The 19,941-nt window shown below is 41.0% G+C and overlaps 1 protein-coding gene across 3 annotated transcripts in view; it reads right to left on the reverse strand.

Annotated features, from left to right (window-relative positions):
• Positions 1-19,941, reverse strand: part of wdr26a (WD repeat domain 26a) — a 100,769-nt gene that overhangs the window by 53,447 nt on the left and 27,381 nt on the right. For all 3 annotated transcript variants that reach the window (XM_043687373.2, XM_087984681.1, XM_043687374.2), the window contains exon 6: positions 13,718-13,874. In XM_043687373.2, the coding sequence (XP_043543308.1) occupies positions 13,718-13,874 (157 nt within the window). The remainder of the gene's footprint in view (positions 1-13,717; positions 13,875-19,941) is intronic.

A 19,941-nucleotide genomic window follows, 5' to 3' on the forward strand; every position in this document is an offset into this window, starting at 1 on the left:
CTCCCTCAGATTCTTTCTGCTATCATTTATTACACCTGTCTCATTATACATAACCAGATGCAAACAGTCTGATCAGTGGTTGGATCCATGTTATTCTCGTAACAGTCCCAAATCAAAATGAATTCTTCCTCTAGCTTCCTCTGCCTATCCCAATCTACAAGATTAAAGACACCCATGACTAACATACTGCTTGTTAATGTCCTCTAATTCTAGATTGATTCCACTGTGTGGATACTATAGACTATTTCTATCAGTGTCTTCTTTTCCTTTTTGTTTCTACAGCCATCCATATGAATTCTATATCTTCCGATCCAAGATTATTTCTTGTTGTTATTGTACTTATTCTATCCCATATAAGGAATGCTACAAAAACCTTTTCCTTCCACCCTGTCCTTTGGAAAGTTACATAACCCTAAAGACTTAATTTCCAGCTTTAAATTCCTTGTAACCATGTCTCCGTCACAACTATAAAATCACATACATTAACTTGTATTTGTACCATGAATTCATCTATTTTGTTCTGAATACTATGCACATTAAACAGCTAATAATTTTTCCTTTTCACCACGACATGGTAAGCACTGCTGCCTCACAGCATCAGGGTCCCAGATTCCATTCCAGCCTTGGGCGACTGTGAGGAGTTTGCACATTCTCCCCATGTTTGTGTGGGTTTCCTCTGGGTGGTCCAGTTCCCTCCCACAGTCCAAAGATGTGCAGGTTAGGTGAATTAGCCAAGCTAAATTGCCCATAGTGTTCAGGGATGGGTAGGTTAGGTGCATTCGTCAGTGTAAATGTAGAGTAATTGGTAGGGGGATGGGTCTGAGTTTGGAGGGTTGGAATAGACTTGTTGGGCTGAAGGACCTGTTTCCACACTGTAGGGATTCTAGGATTCTAACTGCTTTTTTTTCTATGTTTGTACGTTCTGCCCCTTCATGTCCTACTCTGGCTATTGTCATCCAAATTACTGCCCTGTAATGCAGACATACCCTCTTGTTTGTGAGCCTACATTTCCACCACCACCCCTCATTCCTTCATTAGTTTGATGCTCTCTACAACTGTAGTTATTCAATTCACCAGGACACTGGGCCCAGCACAAGTTAATCACAAACTCCATCATAAGATTTTTTGAAAAACAGCAGAACAAGAAGTTGTTTACAGCTTGAAAAAACAAGCAAAGCTAACTGATACATTCGAGACGATATTGCATTTGGAGGACATTGAGTTAATGTAAACTGGCATTATCTGTTTTGGATTCAGGACTGGTCAAGTTGTATTTTACCACAGCTAATGGAATTGAAAACAGAAGCAAGGAAACCATGAGACATTCGATCTCCCATCACTCTCCAACATTCGAGAATCATACAATTCACTAGCACCTCTGAGAAGCGTTAATCTGATTTTACCCAAAACATGTCTATTTCTCAGCAAGCATGAGTATTGTTCCATTGCATTTGAAGGTGTTGAACAATACACTACAGTTCACCATGAGATGCATTGCTGGGTAATCTCACATGCTTTAAGGTAAAATGCAGGAACAGAAAATAGCAAAAGTAGGCCATTCAGCCCTTCAAGCCTGCTCTGCCAAATATTATGGTTACGGTTGATCATCCAACTCAATTGGCTGTTCCCAATTTTCCTCCACATTCTTTGCATTGAATATATTTTGAATCTTTTAAAGAAATCAGCACAGTCAGCTGTAGATAAGTAGGAGCATTCGCACTCAAGTCACAAAGTTGAGCTTTTAAGCCCAGTCAGAGATTTTGGAATAGAATTTTGGGTTATGTCAGCTGCAGGTATCATATTTTTAAAATTTTAAAACAAGTATCATGACTTAACTGGGAAGTCATGAGTGTGTCAAAAACAGTGCTCCACTGTTCTACAAGCCATCACAAAATGTATAAAATCCCAATTTGACTGACTGATAATCAGGACACAAGTAATTCACACAGGGTTTATTATGAAAAGGAAGTCTATTTACTGTAACCCATTTAACAAAAAAGGGTCTCTAATTCAATGTGACTTAAACTATACCCCTTCAAAATTCCCAAACATACACTCAAGATTACAACAGGCAAAATAAATACTGACAAAAAAACTGTGGATTCTGTAAATCGGAGACAAAAATAGAAATTGCTAGAAAAGCTCAGCAGGTCCGACAGCATCTGTGGAGAGAAATCAGTTAATGCCTTGAGGTCAACTGACCCTTCGTCAGAACTGATGGTAGCTGGGAAAATGTCAGTTTATATACAGAAGATAGGGTGGGGGGAGGGGGCAATGAGTAAACAATAGGTGGAGATAGAGCCCAAAAAGACAGGAGAACAGTTGGACAAACAAAGGATAACAATGTGGCTAGAAGGGTGAATGGCTATTAGCAGGGACTGCTAGTGGCTAACAATGAATAGGGTATAACAGCAGACTATGAGACAACCGGGCTTGGTTTGTGGGTGTTGGGGTAAAGACATGGGAGAGTTTAAGTCCTAAACCTACTGAAGTCAATATTGAGCCTGGAAGGCTGTAGGTTTCCCCAAGCTGAAAATGAAATTTTATTCTTCCAGCTTGTGCTGAACTTTGGTAGAGTGCTGCAGTCAGCCCGAGACACAGTTGTTGGCTAGGGAACAGAGTGCATGTTGAAACTGGCAGACAACTGGAAATTCAGGGTCATTTTTGTGAACAGAACTGAATTGTTCTGCGAAGCGATCACCCCATCCATATTTCATTTCCCCAATGTAGAGGAAACCACGTTGTGAGCAGCGAATGCAGTAGACTAGATTGTGTGGTGCAGATAAAACACTGCTTCACCTGGAAGATGTGTTTGTGCCTGAGATACTCAGGAGGGAGCAAGTAAACGGACAGATGTTGTGCCTTCTGCAGTTGACATGCAAGGTGTCAGGGAACTGTGGGTGGGTGTTGAGAGTGAGGGAAGAGTGCACCAGGGTGTCCCAAAGGGAACAATCCCTGCAGAAGACTGACAAGAGAAGGGAGGGGAGCATGTGCCTGAAGAAAGAGTTCAACAAATTATGGGTGGAAAAGACTACAGACAGGGTAAACAAAATTCTAAAGTTCAAATGTCCAGACCACAAGATGGAAAGTTATTTTCTCAGGTCCTTTCAATTTATACAATGATGGCATGCTGTTGTCTGTACGGTAAAGGACGTCCTCCAATTCAACAGTTGGTTGAAGGACACCCCAGTCCACCCAATTTTACGCCAATTCATCCCATTTGGCTGCTCTTTCCTCTTAGTCCTGTAAATTATTTTATTTTCAATTGCTAGCCAATAAACTTACAAGTGAAACAAAGCAAAATGTTGGAAAAACCCAACTGCTCTGGCAGCATCTGAGAAAAAAGTTGAGTCAGCTTTCATTCACTGCCTTTTCAGGCAGCTGTATAGTTTGTATAGAATAGAACTATTTGGGAACTTCAATTGAAAATGAAAGAAAAAAGTTTCAATTGTTTTTAAGAATGTCACTTTTGAAGGTCAAAGGTCAGCCATTGTGAAAGAAGGCTCAAAGCCAGTCTGCAACTTGAATGACTCCAACAACTGAGGAATTAATTACTGAATGTTTAAAATGCAGACATACAGAAAATAGACGGTCATGTGACACAAGCAGTTCAAGTTCAAGAGAGAGAGAAAGAAGTCATCCTAAAGGAAAGACAGTTTGTTTGTTTCACAGAAATCTCAAGATTTAGTGTTCATAGAAATCTCCTTGCTATCAGAAGTATAACAAGTCATAAATGGAAAGAACTGTTCAAGAAAGAAATCTTGAGACAGAGCAATACTTCCCTGGTGTTGAATGACCGTAAAGGATATTTGATAGAAGAGTCCAGTCTTTTGGCTGTATGCTGTGGTAGAGTCAGCGATATACAACCAGAAATAGACTCATTGATCCAACTCATCCATGCCAACCAGCTATCCTAACCTAATCCAATCCCACTTGCCAACATTTGACCCATATCCCTCTAAACCCTTCCCTTTCATATACCCATCCAGATGCCTTTTAGATGTTGCAATCACACCAGCCTTCACCATTTCCTCCAGCAAATCATTCCAGACATGAACCACCCTCTGTAGAAACATTGCCCTCTTAAAATTGTCTTACATAGAGAGCACTTCATTTTTTTTGTTCTTCCTGCAACATTGACTGCATTCACGTAAGGCTGCTAGTAATTGACTAGCATGATGACCGGTCAGCAAAAGTAAATGTTTTATGATCTATCAGGTCTGGTTTCACTCTGGGATCTCAACTAGTCAATACTACCTTCGGCTGGGATCACAACACTCCTATAACAATTCACTACATAATATCAAGCAATGGTTGCACACACTGGAAACTGACAACCAGTTGCCATCAGTGGTTAACTATAAATTAAAAATAGTACTGAACAAATAGAAAAGGCATTAATTGAGCAAAGGCAGGTCAGAAGATTGCATGGAATATTAAAACAGTTAGGAATGGCCAAAAATTAACAGAGAGAAATCAGAGCACAAGAAAGCTAGCCAGAAATACAAGAGAGAAGTTTTTATTTTTTTTAAAAAGGGGAAACAATGTCATTGTTTGTGTTGTTACTGATTTGTGAGGCACAACGTTCTGGTGACCCAGGTTCTAATTCCACTGTGACAGGTGCTGGCAAATGAAAACTGAGTTTTGAGGCGAATAGACATATGGAAGAGGGAAATGCAATGCAGTGGATGTAGTCTGTACAGAGCTGGAAATGTGTTGCTGGAAAAGCGCAGCAGGTCAGGCAGCATCCAGGGAACAGGAGAATCGACGTTTCGGGCATAAGCCCTTCTTTCAGGCTTATGCCCGAAACGTCGATTCTCCTGTTCCCTGGATGCTGCCTGACCTGCTGCGCTTTTCCAGCAACACATTTCCAGCTCTGATCTCCAGCATCTGCAGACCTCACTTTCTCCTCGTAGTCTGTACAGACTTTGGTAAGGCTTTTGACAAAGTCTCATGGCTGACTGGCCAAGGTGGTAATAGCTCATGTGATCCAGGGAGATTTGGAAAATTGGTTCAGTGACAGGAAGGAGAGAATGATGGTTGATGGGTGTTTTTGAGAATGACCTCCAAAGGCACAGCATAGATTTGGTGCTGGGTTACTTTGTTTGTAGTGCACGTTAACGATCTGGACATGAATGTAAGAGATTTGATCAGTATGTCTGCAGATGACAAGAATTGATGTTGTAGCAAATAGCAAGCAGAAAAGCTGTGGTTTACAAAATGACATGAATGGGCTAATCAGATGAACAGAACTAGCAAATTGAATTTAATTCGAAAAGAAAGATGATACATGCTGGAAGGCCCAAGACAAGGGAGTACGCAATGAATGGTATGATGTTAAGTAGTAATAGCATCAGAGGGACCATGGTATGTATGTCCACTGATCCTTGAATGCAACAGAACTGGCATATACGGTGGTTAAGCCGATATATGGGTTTACTTGCCTTTATTATTTGAATACAAGATCAGGAGGTTTTGATGGAGCGCTGCGTAAGATGTTAGTAAGGCTATAGCTGGACTACTGCGCAGTGTTCTGGTCAGCATATCAAAGGAAGGGTGTGATTGCACTAGAGGGTACACAGAGAGTCATCAGGATGTTGCCTTGGTTGCAGTAGTTCAGCACTGGAGACAAGTCAGGTTGGGATTGTTTTCCTGAGAGAAGATTCAGAAGTACAAAATTGAAGGGTAGATTGGAAAAAAAAGGTCAAAAATGAGGGGGCACAAATCACAAGTAAAGGGCAGGATGTTAAGTGTGGATTAAAGGAAAATTTGTTTCATGCAGAGGGTGCTGGGTATCTCAAACTCTGCCTGTAAGGGTGTAGAGGCAGGAACTGTCAAATTCTTTAGTGGTATTTAGGTGACCATTTGAAGCACCATACCACACAAGAGCTCAGACCAATTGCTGGAAAATAGGACTACAATAAATAGGTGTTTAATTGGTACAGACACAATGGACTGAAGTAGTTTTGGCTCAGAGTACACAAGGGTACTTTAAAGTCAGATTTAGAACTAAGAATGGAAAATAAGAAATGACAGATAAATTGAACAGGATTTTGTATCAGCATTCACGACAGCTAATATCCAAGCAGGAATAAATCACAAATTGAAAGGAACTCAGGAAAATTACAATCACCAGAAAAGTAGGACTATGTAAATTCTTTATACTTGGAGGCTGACAAGAGCGCTGTTCTTGATAACTTTGTACAACCAATGGTTTGAGTGATTAAACATGATTTCCCAATCTATGGAGTGTTTTCAGGAGGTAAAAGCAAGTGCTGTGATAAAAATGATTTGGTTGATATTATTTACAAAATGTTCTGCTTTAATGCAGCTTTTGTTAACACAAATTAGCTATAACATGACTGATGAATTGGGGATACTGTTTCTAAAGCGCCAAGTTTTAAAGCGTGTATCGATTATAACAGGATTCTGGTCCCATTAGCCTAAATGGTGCTACTATTACATGTTTTTCTTAGAACAGGATTGCACAAGAATGGAACTACCGCATTACAGTAGCACTGACTGTACTTAGATTTCTAGAAGGTAGATGATATGAATTTATAGAATCCCTAGTGTGGAAACAAGCCATTAGGCCCAATAAGTCCACACCGACCCTCCAAAGAACATCTCACTCAGGCCCAATCCCCTACCCTGTTAATCGACATTTCCCCGAACTAATGCATCTACTTCTCCATCCCTGAACACTATGGGCAATTTAGCATGGCCAGTTCATCTAACCTGCATATCTCTAGGCTGTGGCAGGAAACCGGAGCACCCAGAGTAAACCCATGCAGACACAGGGAGAATGTGCAAACTCCACAGAGCCACCGTATCACCATCAGGTGTCACATTAAAATATTATTGTAGAAAATAAAAGTTCATGGTTCCGGGAATTACAAGTTAACATGGGCAGATTAGCTGGCTAACAGGAAGCAGCAAATAGATGTAAATTGGTCTTTTTCAAGTTGGCAAAATGTAATGAATAGTGCATCAAAAGATAAATACTGGGACTTCAAAGGTTTACAATTTATATACATGACGAGAGAGGAGTGATTGCCAAATTTGCCGTTGAGATAAAGCTGTGAAGAGGACGGGTTTACAAAAATATACTGACAGGTTAGTGTTTCAGGTATAATTTAGCTTCCTTTTAAACAAGTTGAGGATCTCCAACACAACAAACTCCAGAAATCAGCAATTACCAGACTCCCATTTTTCCTCAATTCCCCTCAAACCCTTCTACCAATCACTTTATAAGTATACCCCCCTGGTAATTAACCTGCTGTCTAGAGGAAACAGGTCTTTTAGATTAGATTACATTAGATTCCCTACAGTGGGGAAACAGGCCCTTTGGCCCAACAAGTCCACACCGACCCTCCGAAGAGTCGCCCACCCAGACCCATTTCCCTCTGACTAATGCACCTAACACTATGGGCAATTTAATATGGCCAATTCATCTGACCTGCACATCTTTGGCCTGTGGGAGGAAACCAAGCACCCAGAGGAAACCCATGCAGACACGGGGAGAATGTGCAAACTCCACACAGACAGTCGCCAGAGGTTGGAATCAAACCTGGGACCCTGGTGCTATGAGGCAGCAGTGCTAACCACAGCCACCGTGCCACCCTAATAACTCTACTAAAGCCCCTCTGTATTTTCTACACCTTGATTAAGTCATTTGGCTTCCACTGCTTGAAGGCAAACAATCAAATGCAATCTTTTCTCATCTGTAACTTTTCAGCCCTAGCAACATTCTTGTAAATCACCTCATTCTCTTCTAAAGAAGAACTTCTTTTCCACAATGTGATCACAACTGTATACAAACTTCAACTACAACCTAACCACTGACTTTAACGTCCCAGCATTACATTTCTGCTCCTGCATTCAACATTCACCCAATGAAGGAATACATCGCTTCTGTCTTTATTGCCATGAGGAAAATGCGAACCTGCACTCCATAGTTTCTTGCTTCCTCCAGTCATCTCTAAGCCCTCTGGTTTATTTTGCACTTACTTGCTTGGTTTGCTCTCCCATAAACGATGAGGTGAAGACTGACAGGATGATTTCCCCAGGGGAAATGTTAAGCGTTAGGATTTTCTCTTCAAGATTGAAATGACCATAAGATGCAGGAGCAGAAGCAAGCCATTCAATCCAGAATCTGCTTCACTATTCAATGAGATCATAGCTTATCTGATAATTCAAAACTCCTCTTTCCTGCTCATCAACCAGGACTCTGAAGGGTCACTGGACATGAAGTATTAACCTTTCTCTCCACAGATGCTGTCAGATCTGCAGAGTTTCTCCAGCAATTTGTTTTTCCTTCAGATCTTCAGTATCTGCACTTTCATTTTACCCTATATTCCATTACTACTTAAAAATCTCAGCTTCCAATGTACTTATCAATCAGTCTCTTAATAATTTCACACATTCACTACCCTCTGAAGAAATTCCTCATCTCTACCTTAAAAGGATACTGCCTTATTCTGAAATAATGCCCTCTGGTCCTAAAAACAACAAATTCGAAAAACACCCTATCAAGTCTTCTAATAATCAGCCCTTCCTGAAGAAGGGCTTATGCCCGAAACGTCGATTCTCCTGTTCCTTGGATGCTGCCTGACCTGCTGCGCTTTTCCAGCAACACATTTTCAGCTCTGATCTCCAGCCCTCACTTTCTCTCTTCTAATAATCATGTCTGCTTCGATAAGGTCACTTCTCATTCTTTTGTTGGGATATAGAATAATTAGTCCAGATATAAAATCTCTTTCATAAGACAGTCCATCCCTACCCAGGATCACCGGATCAAACCTTCTCTGGACTACAAACACAGTATTCTGTAGTCAAACTATCAGCTTATATAATTTTTCTAAGACTTCCCTATTTTGCTACTTTGAGCTGCTTCAATGACATTTCCCTTGGTCATCAAGTGGGGATGTTTGGCAATGACTGCAAAATGTTCAGCACCATTCAAGGCTACTCAGTTCCTGAAGCAGTCCATGTTCAAATGCAACAATATACAAATTCAACAAAATCCAGACTTGGGCAAGAAAATGACTAATAATATTCATGCTACACAAATGCCAGGCAATGATCATTTCCAATAAGAGAGACAATCATACCTTGGCATTCAGTGGTATCACCGTCACTGATCCTCCACGAATATTGAGTGGGCTACCACTAATCAGAAACTCAACTGGATTCACACAGCAGATACAAAGGCTGGCCTGAGGCTAGGAATCTTACAAGTAACTCACCCTCTGTCTCGGCTTTTGCCCGAAACGTCGATTGCGAAGCTTCTTGGATGCTGCCTGAACTGCTGTGCTCTTCCAGCACCACTAATCCAGAATCTGGTTTCCAGCATCTGCAGTCATTGTTTTTACCTCTCCAAAGCCTGCCCACCATCTACAAGGCATAAGTCAAGAGTGTGTGCTCGGATACACCCGACTTGCCTGGATGTGTGCAATTCCAACATAACTCGAAGCTTTACACCATCCAATACAAAGCAGCTTGCTTGATTGGCAAGCCACATCTACAAACAACCATTCCCTCTCCGACCAACACTCTATAACAGCAGTATGTACCATCCATAAGATGCACTACAGATATTCTATGGTTCTTAAGACAGCACCATCCAAACCCATGGCCACTACTATCCAGAAGGACAAGGATAGCAGATACATGAGAACACCACAACTTGCAAATTCTCCTGAGTCACTCACTATCCAGACTTGGAAATATACTACTGTACCTTCAAGGTTAATGAATCAAAATCTTGGAATTCCCTCCCCAATGTCATTGTGGACCTACAAACACTAAATGGACTGCAGCAGTTTGCCACCACCTTGAATTCAACTTGGTATGGACAGTAAGTGCTGACCAAGCCAATGATGCCCCGCATGTTGAATATGAACTTTTAAGAATTGGAGAGAGTTAATAATTAGTGAGTTTGGAAAAGATTTGTAGCTCAGGTTGACACACGCATGAGAATTCCTAGAAGAATGGCATTCCAACTGGAACACTATCAACAAATACATCAATTTGGATCCTATCACCTCTGTGAAAAAGAACAAGAAATGACATCAACCACCCAAGGAAACCTAAACACAAATAGAAAGTGGGCCATAACACCAATGCTTCACCGGAGGCTCACTGATTATGTTACTAGTATGGTGACGAAACTTCTGAAAACAAACATTCCAGTTCAGCAAACAAACTTACATCCATAGGTAATAATGCAGTGTGTCAGCATTACAGTGGTACATGCTACAAAGTGTCTTACAGCACCAACTTAAGAGAAATAAAAATAACTAGATTTCTGCTTGTGACTGCTGATTTCCACTGGCTACATATCTGATAGGCCATCAAAATGAACACCATAAAATGACCCAACTAACCACTTAGCTCAAGGGCAGTTTGGGACAGACAGTAAATGTTGGCCTTGTGAACATGCACAGCCAACAAAATAAAAAAAAATAAAGTAGCAAACTCTAAGTTCATACATGGAAGTTTGGACTACAATCATTTGTGTGGATAGAGAAATCAAATCAAATAGCCATCTGAAATGCAAACATTTGATAGATGTTTAAAAAGGTTCAAAATGAAATTAGAGAATCTGAGGAGTGACAATGTCCAGCTAGCATCCAATAAGTTGTGGGCGGCACGGTGGCACAGTGGTTAGCACTGCTGCCTCGCAGCGCCAGAGACCCGGGTTCAATTCCCGACTCAGGCGACTGACTGTGTGGAGTTTGCACGTTCTCCCCGTGTCTGCGTGGGTTTCCTCCGGGTGCTCCGGTTTCCTCCCACAGTCCAAAGATGTGCAGGTCAGGTGAATTGGCCATGCTAAATTGCCCGTAGTGTTAGGTATAGGGGTAAATGTAGGGGTATGGGTGGGTTGCGCTTCGGCGGGTCGGTGTGGACTTGTTGGGCCGAAGGGCCTGTTTCCATACTGTAATGTAATCTAATCTAATCTAAGTCACATTTTACTGAGATCTTGTTACACGACATAATTCTAATTATTCTGAATTAAGAGTTAAAAAATTACAGGTTCATGGAGGATACAATTTCTCTTCAAAAAAAAAAAGAATGATTACATGTTCTAAGCAAGTGGTGTGCCTACCCATCTAAATCCAATCAAGAATCCACTCGAGACTTCTATACATTTCTACCTAAAACACCCAGTTTCAAAACTAAATTATACTGCCTAAATTATTTCAAAGCTACAAAGACCCCACTTCAAAAATATTCTTAAATGAGAAGAATTACCTTCCTGCTGGAACTACATTTAGTGACTGATGTTGCAAATGGAGTTTAAATGCAAGGAACTGCAACTAGGTGTTACTGATTCATTGCCGTAAATGAGTAATTTCATATTCAAAACTGTACTCTATTATCAGGTACTCCACTTTAAGTGGATACATATAGATGATATTAAATACCTGGACATCACAAAGGGTGTATCAGCTTTACAATCTCACTGAAAGGAAAAGTTAGATTTCAGATCTAACTTGGGCACAAAACATTTGGGAGATTTTTCATTTTCAAAAGACTCCAAGTTAATGCAAGGTATTTGAATAAGTAAATTATTCTGGAGTTTTGAATGTTGAATTAGTGTCACATAGGTTGTATGACCTTTGGAGGGGTTTAATGATTAATTAATAAGTATTGCTGCAGCCATGGTGATTTATCTTATAAAACATTTTTGCTCTTCTTGTAGAGCAATAAGAATTTGTTTAGTTTGGGAAAGTGAGCGAAGTAAATAGCGCACTGTATTAATATTTCAGCTAAAAGATTCTGCAATTTATTTTGGAGTAAAGTGCCTTTTAGTTTCAACTGGGTCATTTGCAGATAGCTGAAGGTGGGCATAAAAATTGTTTGAGGAAAAGGAGTTGTTTTAGGATGATTACTAAAAAGGTCACCTAAGTGCAGGAAATTTAATTTTAAACTTCCATTCCAGAAGTGCATGGTTACAACCCAGAAGGTATTATGTGAAGATGAGAAAGTCCAAGCTCAGTTGTACGAAGGGTCCAGAAAGAGGCTCAGGTTTTCAAGATGGCATTTAAGATAGTTAAGCCCTACAAATGCAGAAGAGGAGGAAATTCTCTCTGATGTGAGTAACGGAGAGAAGTGTTGTTAGGATTGATGAGATTGTATTTTCAAATGTTTTTGAAATCTGTGAACACGTCATGTCAGAAGTTTTATCTTCATTTATTGTTAAGTCCAAACCTGCTTTGAGCAGCGAGCCCTGGTACAACACGTGGGGTGTGAGCCCCATAGCAATGCTGGGAAGCAGTGCCTGAGGATGCAGCCCTGGAGCTGTAAGTAGGCAGCAAGTCCCAGGCAGATACCAGCAAAGGAGTGGCAGTCCTGGCACTTGCCTTGGAGAATCAGAGTACTGGTACAGAGCAGTCTAGGGCTTGAAGTGGAGCAGGGATGGCTATTCGGACTGGGATTTGGAGCAGGAGATCAGACCACATGTGGAGGCCCTGTGCTGAGATGTTGCACTCATGTCTATTTGAAATTTCCTACCTTACTGTAATGTCAACCCTTTAATGATGTTTTATTTTAATTTTTTGTTTTCAACTCTAAGTGAATGCAACATTTATTCCTCTGCTGTATCCAAGAACTGTATCTAGGTACTTGTAGCTAAGATGTCACCAGAAGGAGGCAGACATTGTAAAAGCTTTTCATGTGTACTCCATTGTAGGAGTACAATGACAATAAAAAGGATAGTTGCTATTGCATTGCGTATTTATGTTTCAGTAAAAAACATTACCTTTAAAGCCAGATTTTAATCTGAGATCCAACACATCCAGAAATAAAATCAGCTGGGATCATAAACCAAGGAACTCCATTTACTTTAATACATGCCTACTTTGCCATCCCAAGAAAAATTCAGTCAAGTGTTTAGAGTTCATCAATGTATTTTAACGCAGTACAAGTCAATGCAAACAATAACCTAATGAAAACAGACTTCACAACTAAACAGTAATGTGGCAACTTCCATCATTCAAGGCCCAGGCAATAAATGGCAAGTTTCAAGCTAAGGAAATATTTCTTCTTGTCCTCCTAATACAATCACAGTGGTTATCACAATTTTACCTGCCACAATGCGCACAGTAAAATATTAGAACAAAGATGAGAATACATTCATCTCTCCTGGTCAGTTAATTTGTCTCAAGTTTCAGAGTCAGATGACTGTTGGCTTCAGCGCCAGTTCACTTGTTCACAATCCAAGATGGCATTCTGTGGATATGCAATTGTTGCTGTGTTTCAGATAAGGATATTACCTACAATTTTGTCAATATGCTTAGGTAATTGAATTAGTCTCTATTTAAGAGACAGAAGAACAGAATTATTATGTAGTCATTTGGATCTCATGCCTACACCAGTTCTTTACCTTGTGCCAATCTCCTGCCTTTTCCCTGATAAATACCACTCCTATCAAAATAATATTCCAATGCTCAAGTTCCTCAATTGATCATGGTTCCAACATATTTTTAGGCAGTCTTCTCCATTTCCTAGATATTTGCCTTGTGAAACAAATTCTCACAGACCCTTGCTTCATCACTTTTAATCAACACTTTTCTTCTTTTGAACTGGAACAGCTCCTCCCCTGTCCAGTCAGATAGAAATAACAGTATTCTCAGTGACTGACTGCACATGAAGATTTGAGGAATGCAATAACATTCCACATAAAACAAACATTTGAGGATTTATTCCTTACCTACTGCAAACATGGTCTATAAGTAGAGACATCGAGTCCAGGTTGCCATCTAGTTTAGTATTGTGATACAGGCACCGATCCCTTTGCAGTTCCACTGCTTGGCGCAATAAAGTCTGTAAGCGTCGTGGAGGTAGCATCACTGACGGGGGCAGGTACACTAGCAAAATAAGTCAAAAAAGCAATTTCACAAAAAATCCACTTTTATGTTCAAATATCAGGTTATGCCGCTGTGCAACTAATTGTGTCTGGACCAAAAAAAATTCATTCATAACACGTGGGCATCACTGGCTAGGCCAGCATTTATTACCTGTGCTCAGGTGCTCAGAGGGCAGTTAGGAGTCAACCTAACAGATGTTTGTAAAGATACTGGAGAGAGTGGGTCATGTCTTTTTGTCACTAATTGATGTTCATGCATCCCAGTGGCTAGTTTGCTGCCTGTTTGTCCAATGTAGTCTGTTACAGTTCTTGCAAGGCATTTTGTAAATGACATTAGTTTTGCTTATTGTCTGTATAGGCTCTTTCAAGTTTATGAGCTGCTGTTTTAGTGTGTTGAGGGATTTGTGGGCTACCATGATGCCAAGAGGTCTGAGTAGTCTGGCAGTCATTTCTGAGATGTCTTTGAAGTAGGGGAGAGTGGCTAGGGTTTCTGGATGTGTTTTATCTGCTTGCTTGGGTTTGTTGCTGAGAAAATCAGTGGACTGTGTTCATTGAGTACCCATTCTTTTGAATACGCTGTATAGATGATTTTCTTGTGTTGCAGTGTATGGTGGCTCTTCGAAATAATGTTCTAATGCAGCTTTGTTTGTGGGTGTTGGGATGATTGCTTCTGTAGTTCAGTATTTGGTCTGTATGTGTTGTTTTCCTGTAGATGCTGGTTTGAAGTTCACTCTACTGCGACATCTAGGACAAGTTGTTGTTTTCCTCTTTAATGAATTTTATGCCAGTAAGGGTATTATTGATGGTCTTGAAGATTTCCTCTCAGCGTCTGCAGGAAAACACCACTTACTGACCAAATACTGAACTACAGAAGCAATCATCCCAACACTCTCAGATGAAGCTTCATTAGAACATTATTTCAACAAACCACCACACACTGCAGCACAGGAACTATGCAGAGCAGAGGAAAATCACCTATACCATGTATTCAAAAAGAACTGGTGTCCAATGAACACAGTCCACAGATTTCTCAGCAACAAACCCCAACAAGCAGATAAAACATGTCCAGAAATCCTAGCCACTCTCCCCGACATCCAAGACATCTTGGAAATGACTGCCAGACTACTCAGACTTCTTGGCATTATGGTAGCCCACATACCCACCAACACATTAAAACAGCAGCTAATGAACTTGAAAGACCCTATACAGACCCACTCTCACTAGTATCCTTACCTACAGACAAGGAAGGACACCACTTTGACTGGGACAACATATCCATCTTAGGACAAGCCAAACAGAGACGCATGAGAATTCCTAGAAGCATTGCATTCCAACCAGAATTCTAACAACAAACACATTGATTTGGATCCTATTCACCACCCCTGAGAAAAAGAACAGGAAATGACACTACCAACCCAAGGAAACCTAAACAGAAAGCAGGCCATGCCACCAGTGCTTCATCCGACAGCTCACTGATGTTATCCTGTATGGTGACAAAATGTCTGAAAACGAACCTTCCAGCTCAGCAAGCAAACCTACATCCATAAATCAAACCCTGTCATCAGGCAAGCAACATCGCCTTTAGAACTCTTGATCCTGACCAGAGAACAGCATCCACCCGCTGACTATACAATCCCCTCTTACAATCATATTTCTCTTTTCTCCCCTTCTTCAACAGCTTCCTTCACCTTGGTGCTATGCCCATCTTCTCCACAGTCCCACCTCTTACCTGACAGCAAGAATCTCAAATCTGTTGGACAAGAACAAGGGTTGTGGTTCCTGTAGGACTACTTCCTGGATCCTTCTTCCTGCATCAGTCACAACTTCTGTTCTTGTCCACTGACCAAATTTAAGGTAGTCACACTCCATAGATCAACTGTCTCCTTAACACAGCATCCATGTAACTCTGCCCATCACTGTTGTGTTATTGTATTCAAAAGTCAGACTCCAGCTCGTCAGTTCTGAGCCGGAGTTCATCAAGCAAACAATACTTGCTACAGATGTAGTCACTATGAACCACAATGGGGTCCACCAACCCCCACAACTTGCAGGTTCAACACATCACCTGGCCCTGTGTCACTGCTATTTTACTTAGTTTTCAGATTAAAAAAGTCATCCGGTGGGAAATTAAATAAACTATGTACCTTTAACCTGAAAGCAAGTTATAATAACTATTCAAATTATTAGCTATTACCATTCAAGGAGCTTAGAGTTTTCCCATAATAGCGTTTTGTGCAGGGCTGTAATCTATCCTGTTTACAAACAATGAACTAAAAGAAGCAAAAAGTACATCTTTCCCTCTGCACCAAGTTGCCCTGGTCCTCTGAATTCCCAGAAACACATGCACACTGTGCCTCACTCCAGATGAAAACACATCCCCATCTACATCAACAGGACTGAATCAGAGAGTGTCAAATTACTCAGTGACGATAACTGAACTGTCCTGGACTTCTCGCATAGATGCGACGGTCAACAAGGCACAACAATGCCCCTTCTTCCCCAGGCGGCCTGTCCAAAGGACCCTCACCAACTTCTACAGATACACCATTATGTCCAGTGCATGACCTGGTATGGCAATTGCTCTGCCCAGAACGACAAGAAACTACAGAAGCCCAGACCATCACTGAAGCCATCCTTCCATCCATGGACTCCATTTACATGGTTCACAGCTGCTGAAAGGCCACCAAAGACCAATTGCACTCTGCTATTGATCTCCTAAAACCTCTTCTGTCAGGCAGAAGATACAGAAGCCTAAACACATGCACCAGCAGAAACATTCAGAAACAGCTTCTTCCCAGCCATTACTGGACACTCTAACCTCAAATAATGCTGATCTCGCTAACGTTGATCCTACATAACGCAGCCCTGTTCAACATAATCCATATGCCTCTAAGGCTTTTCAGAATCTCCGATCTGTACATGCTTGCTTACTATGATCTGCCTGCACTATGTATAAACAAAAATTTTCACTGTACTTCAGTACACTAATAAATCAATATGCTCTCTCCCAGCTACTCATGCAAAGCTTACTCTGTTGTTGCTTGATAGAGAGAAGTATTGAGAAAATCAGACATGGTGTTGAAGCTTTGATCTCAAATTTCAAACAGTAACAATTTATACTGCATAAAAATTGTATGCATTTTGAAGTGGAATTTGCTTTGAAGAAAGGAAATGCGGTGTGGGGAATTCCCTGGAATAAAGGAGTAAGAAATGGCACAAAAGCTTGGCGATACGAGGGCCAAGGAGACTTCCCTTTTGTCTTTCTTCCACACTCCCCGAGGCTCTTCCTGCTTCTCCTGGGTCTCAATTCGGTTTCCTCTAGTTCTAACCCCATTCCACCCAACCCACCATTCGGGTAGGCAATTTAAAGTGGCACATTGCAAGCATGTTCTAGTATTGGCACATTCAATATTTCTCGTGCAGAGAACAAAGACGGGTTCTGAGGTAATGGGCGGCACGGTGGCCCAGTGGTTAGCACTGCTGCCTCACAGCGCCAGAGACCCGGGTTCAATTCCCGACTCAGGCGACTGACTGTGTGGAGTTTGCACATTCTCCCCATGTCTGCGTGGGTTTCCTCCGGGTGCTCCGGTTTCCTCCCACAGTCACAAAGATGTGCAGGTCAGGTGAATTGGCCATACTAAATTGCCCGTAGTGTTAGGTAAGGGATAAATGTAGGGGTATGGGTGGGTTGCACTTCGGCGGGTCGGTGTGGACTTGTTGGGCCGAAGGGCCTGTTTCCCCACTGTAATGTAATCTAATCTAATCTAATCTGAGACTCTGCCCTATCTTGTTCAAAGTCAGAGATGAGAATTTTTTTTGATCGGAAGGTTGAGGAACTTTGGAACCCTGCTTGAGGAAGCAGTGGAAGGTCATTGAATATTTTCAAGGTAGAAATGACTCCACTGTCTCACAAGAACCTAAGTATGGATAAATTGGAATTTGGAACACAAAACCTGACCTTATTAAAATGACGAAGTGGATTGAATGGGCTGAATAGTCTACTCCTGCTCCTACTTTCTATGGTCCTATATTCCTACTGCAGCACACTGACTCTATGTAAGGTGCGATTTGAAATAAGGGCACTTTTCATTCTTTGAAATTAAAATGGGCAAATGCCTGATCTATTCAATATTGTCCCTGACATGCCTGGCAATATCAGTAATAATTATAAGTGGAATTTTTAAATTGACTAATCAACAGTCTTTCTTGGTCACTTTAAATTTTCCCATTGAACGGAAAGTTACGCAATCATGCCCTATTACAACTCTCCCACCAGAAAAAGCCAACGTGATTTACATCACATAATATCAAGAAAGGAGTACTGCAAAGACAATGTACCCTGACAACAATAAACCAACAACTTTGAAAATATCCCTCCAAAGCTGCTTCCCAAGCTATCCCATTCCAAAACAGCTACAGCACTAGCTGGACACAAGGCAGGACAAATCCAACCCAGCCAATTCTTGCCCCATCTGTCTACCCTTGATTATCAGTAAAGTGATCAAAGGTGTCATCAACAGTACATCAACCAGCACCTGCTCAGCAATGCCCAGTTTGGACTCTGCCAGGGCCACTCAGTCCCTGATCTCATTACAGCCTTGGTTCAAACATGGACAAAAAAAAAGAGCTGAATTCCAGAGGAAAGGTGAGAGCTACTGTCCTTGACATCAAGGCTGCATTTGACAGAGTATATATTCAAGGAGCTCTAGCAAAATTGCAGTGAATTAGAATCAGCACATAGGAAGATAGCTCTGGTTGCTATAGGTCACTGACCTCAGCTCCATGACATCTTTGCAGGAGTTCCTCAGGGTAGGATCATAGGACCAAACTTCGAGCTGCCTCAATGACTTTCCCCCATCATAAGATCAGAAATGGAGCTGTTCATTGTTCGATCAATGTTCATGCACTATTTGCAACTCCTCAGAAACTGAAGCAGTCCATGCCCAAAGTCAGCAAGACCTGGACAATATCCAGATTTACACCAATAAGTGGAAAGAAACTTTCATGCCACATAAATGTCAAGCAATGATCACCAGCAAGAGAATCAAACCATTGTGTCTTGACATTCAATGGCGTTACCGTTGCTGAATCCCACACTATCATACTAACAGTTCAGAAATTTAATGGGACCCCATTTCCTTTGAAATGAAGTCCAACATTCCATTTCCATTCACTATTATCCCCTAAACGTGGATTTAGCATTTTTTGTGGTTCAGGTACTAGGACCCCAAAATCCTTGTCTTTGCTCATTTAAATAATATTTAGTTCCTCTATTCTTCCTGCTCAAGTGCATAACCTCACATTTTCCAACATTATATTGCATCTGCCAGGCTCAGGGGTCCTGCAGTAACACTTTCTGATCCTAAAGCCATAAGATGTCAGACTAGGAGACCATTTGGCCTATCAAGTTGGCTCAACCATTAAATGAGATAGGATTATCAGGTCAGCCACTAAATGCCACTTTCTTACTCAATTCCCATAACCCTTCATACCATAATTTTATTCTAAGACAGTCTATAGCAGTGTGAGATATTGTGTCATAGTACCCTTACTAATTCACTCACCAATTTGCTATATTCAGTTATACTGCATTTCCATTCATTCATAACCCTTTACTAACCCATATAGTTTCCTATATTGCATTTTCATTCATGAAATCATTTTTGTAGTGTATTTTACTATTGCAGGCTGACAAAGTTAAAATATTCCTTCCATACCCATTACTGCTTCAACCTTCAACCATTATCAGACCTAGTTACATAAAAAATTTCCTCTGAATAAATGTCAAAGACTACTAACCTATTCAGAAACAAGATCCTTACCACCATACTGTCTCCACAAACTACGCAAAACTGTGGAAAGATTAGGATCTTAATCAGCCCTTACTCACTGTCTCACAGGACCTGAATGGATTGCAGAACATCAGTTTCCCCACTTATGCACTTGTTAAATACGTATTAAACTGGACCGCTAAACTTCCTATCAAACAGTGTTTCTGTGAAACTGGGGTCTAGATTAGAGTGGTGCTGGAAAAGCACAGGTCAGATTCCTGATGAAGGGCTTTTGCC

This window comes from Chiloscyllium plagiosum, unplaced genomic scaffold (assembly GCF_037043375.1).
Source record: "Chiloscyllium plagiosum isolate Xiang-an unplaced genomic scaffold, Cpla_swu_hap1 HiC_scaffold_3, whole genome shotgun sequence".
Classification (NCBI taxonomy): domain Eukaryota; kingdom Metazoa; phylum Chordata; class Chondrichthyes; order Orectolobiformes; family Hemiscylliidae; genus Chiloscyllium; species Chiloscyllium plagiosum.